General features: G+C 32.4%; 1 protein-coding gene across 1 annotated transcript; it reads right to left on the bottom strand.

Moving 5' to 3' along the window:
- Window positions 1–1621: 1621 nt before the first annotated feature.
- LOC107177564 (protein GLUTAMINE DUMPER 6) lies at window positions 1622–2214 on the bottom strand. Its single transcript, XM_015531507.3, has one exon. The coding sequence runs from the start codon at window positions 2135–2137 to the stop codon at window positions 1784–1786; it is 354 nt and encodes a 117-aa protein (XP_015386993.1). The 5' UTR covers window positions 2138–2214; the 3' UTR covers window positions 1622–1783.
- Window positions 2215–3217: the final 1003 nt, after the last annotated feature.

The following is a 3217-nucleotide window of genomic DNA, read 5'->3' as shown; positions in this document are numbered from 1 at the left end:
TCAACAAGAAATCGCCATCTTTTTAATTACTTTCTTTCCATTTCTTCACTAACCCCTTCAAATTTTCTCCATCTCCCACTATTAACAGTGTTTAAATCACACTGCCCACCCGCCGCGTCTACAAAACTAATCTAATGGAGACGATGCATGCGGCCTAGCTAGCTTTCAGCCGTTTTGTCAGCGCTTAATTGCTGGCTAATAATACAATAATATATGTACGGTAAGGATATATAATCAGAGACTTTTTAGTGACTTCAACTGGTAATTAAGTCAGCTTAATTAACTCATGCGTTTAGTAGTTAGGCGTTTCTCCAATTCACCCTTTCCCCTTATTTTTAACATCTCTTGTAATATATGGTTAGATAAACCTGCATCATTAGCTACATGTTGCTTTAGGGGAGAATTCACGATGATCGACTTAAGGTATTTGTTCTTAATTATTGAACTTCTACTTAAATTTTGAAAACACAAATATATCCCACTTTTAATTGACAAATATATTTAATTTTCAACTACCCACTTGTGGCATATGATCCATACGGATTATAGGATATAATGTTTCTAAATCCGAACTTTTACGTGAGTTAAGATGGAGTAAAAAGTTTACCCCATTAACGAATATATGTTAATTAGATATCGAAATACAGATGTATAAATAAGAATATGATAAAGATCCTTTACAAGTTAAATAAGTTCGGATTGAGAAGGGATCATGTACAATATATATGTATCCATCAAGTCATATAGATATATAATTAATTAGTCAATTCTACAAAACCACGACACATCATATTTTATATGACCTGGAATACGAAAATATGTATCCTAACTGTATCTATGTAGCATGCAACAAATTTATTAAAAAAAGAAAAAGAAAAAGAAAAGGTGAGATTTAATTAGAATATTGCCAGCACTTCAAAAAATTATAATTGTCTGATGCAGATGGAATAATGATGACCTCCAATATAGCTCATTGTTTAGTCATGAAACATTGACCTATGTGGTCAGTGGTCCTCTAAGAGAATGATCTTTCAACGTTTTTGCCCAACGGAGACGGCACTGAATTATTAGGACATTTTTGGAGTTGAAAAAAATTTAAGATCGAAGCATTTCTTAATTTGTGAAAGGCGAAAACGTAAAGACTGGTACGATTCGTATGGATTCCATGTCGATTACAAGTTAATGAAACCACCATTAATCTAGTTCGTTAAAGAAGTTTGATTCATCTGAAAGCTTCAGCTTGAAGATAAAGACCGAAACAATAACATTCTAAAAAGGTAACTACGAAAACAATTACCACAACCTTATATTTCTGAATCAAGCTAAGCAAAATTTGTTTTTCCAGAGAAAGCTAATAAATTAACACTACAATTATAGTCTCTGACAGTAAATGTTAATAGAAGTTTAATTCATTAATAAAGCATATGCACTCTATTTATATCCTTCCCTTGCATCTTCTTTGAGTAAATTCTACAAGCAATCTGATAGTTATTGCAGTGAATTTTCTTGAGTCATGCGTATATATGTAATTAACTGATCTTGTGCCAACTGTTGATGAGGCTTCTTAATAACTTCGAATAAGATGATCGAATGTATGATATGAAGAATATTAAAGAAGAAATCTAAAAATTATCGACTTTCTTTTTGCACTCATCATGAATTTACATATTCCCACAAATTCCAAGACTTATAAGACCAGCTAGAAATTTGATGTAAAATAAAATTAAAAATAACAAGAAATTAACTAGTTATATATAACTACAAATATATTATATTAGATAGCTCAGAGTACTTGTTCAGTTTGCTGGTGATAAAAAGTGCAAGACACAGGCTTAGCCAAGTAACTAGGGTTATCATCTCCAGCCATGATCACAACAATCTTTGGCTCCATCTCCGTTTGCATCTCCACTTGCTTATCATGACCAGCTGATTTATCTTCATCTGCATGATCAGTTGCTGAATTCGATGAAGATTTTCGGTAGGAACAAGCTAGAATCATCAAAGCTACGGTGATTAGCCCCATCATGAGGCCTAACCCACCAAAGAGATAAGGAAGGGGAGAGTTCCAATGCCCTAACCCACCACCACTGACACCGCCATCTCTCGTTGAATTGCTGGCAATTCCAGGACTCACCATCTCTCTAGAGAGTCTCTATGGTTAGTATTGTTTAATTAATTATTTTTGTTGTTGCAGTTTTACCTAGGTGATGTTCTTGGGTATTTATAGCTCATCAAAAGCTCAAGTTGTACGGTTCCTCGATTAGAACAAAGAAATGTGAATACGTTGTTGCTTCTTTTTCAAGATACCAAATTGCCCTTTTGTTTTCAACAAAGGGTGATTCTTTCTTGGGCGCTACTTAATGCTTGGGGCATCGGCAGAATTAGACTCTTCTTTGCTTAATTATTGGGCAGCCATATACATGTTATCTTATTTATTTTTTCAACTCCTAACAGTTTATGATTCCTTGCATATATTTATTTATCTTCAATATTCGAAAACGTTAATTTCTAATATATAACATGCTTAAAAAATGAGAACGAAATTATTAAAAAAATAAGTTTATCAAATAGGATCTGACCAATTTATCATAGAGAAATGACTGCAAAGTTGCATTCTCTTCCATTAAATTGAAAAATTATAAGGAAATTTGATCATTCTTAGATTAGGCACGTACTTCTTGTTGATGAATTACTATATTCTTATTAGTGGAAACAGAAATGTAAAAACATAGATGACCCAATTGTTAATATCCATGTTTTCTTTAAAAAAAAAAAATTGTCCCCAAGTTTTTTTTTTTTTTTTTTTGAGAATCTAATCGTAGTCTATGTGGTCTTATATTATAAAATAGGGAAAAATGTTAGAAAATTCTGTTGAAAAACCCTTAAAAGCTTGCATATTTCAATTTTAAGAAATAATTATTAAAGAAATGTCCATGAAGGGGTTCATTAGATAATTGATTAGTAATTGCACAAATGGGTACTCTTGTAAATTGAATTGTGTTGAAATTCATGTTCTATACATGAAGCAACCAACAGTGAGAAAAGACTAATAAATGTGAAACACGCATGTCCCATAAACTAATAAAGGCTTTTCGGTTGCTTATCCAATAATAAGACCCCAGAAAACGTGTCCTTTAGGCGCAAGTATCAATTCTCGGTTTCGAAAAAATTTCAGTTGATTTCATCAGTAAATTCCTTCCCATTTTCTGTGGAGAAT

Source organism: Citrus sinensis, chromosome 6 (assembly GCF_022201045.2).
Source record: "Citrus sinensis cultivar Valencia sweet orange chromosome 6, DVS_A1.0, whole genome shotgun sequence".
NCBI lineage: Eukaryota > Viridiplantae > Streptophyta > Magnoliopsida > Sapindales > Rutaceae > Citrus > Citrus sinensis.
The sequence above is the reverse complement of the archived record's forward strand: the minus strand, read 5'-3'. Positions and strand labels throughout refer to the sequence as shown.

Bases quoted from the DNA above. Each gene is read 5' to 3' on its own strand.
- LOC107177564 (XM_015531507.3), bottom strand. From the start codon at position 2,137: ATGGTGAGTCCTGGAATTGCCAGCAATTCAACGAGAGATGGCGGTGTC.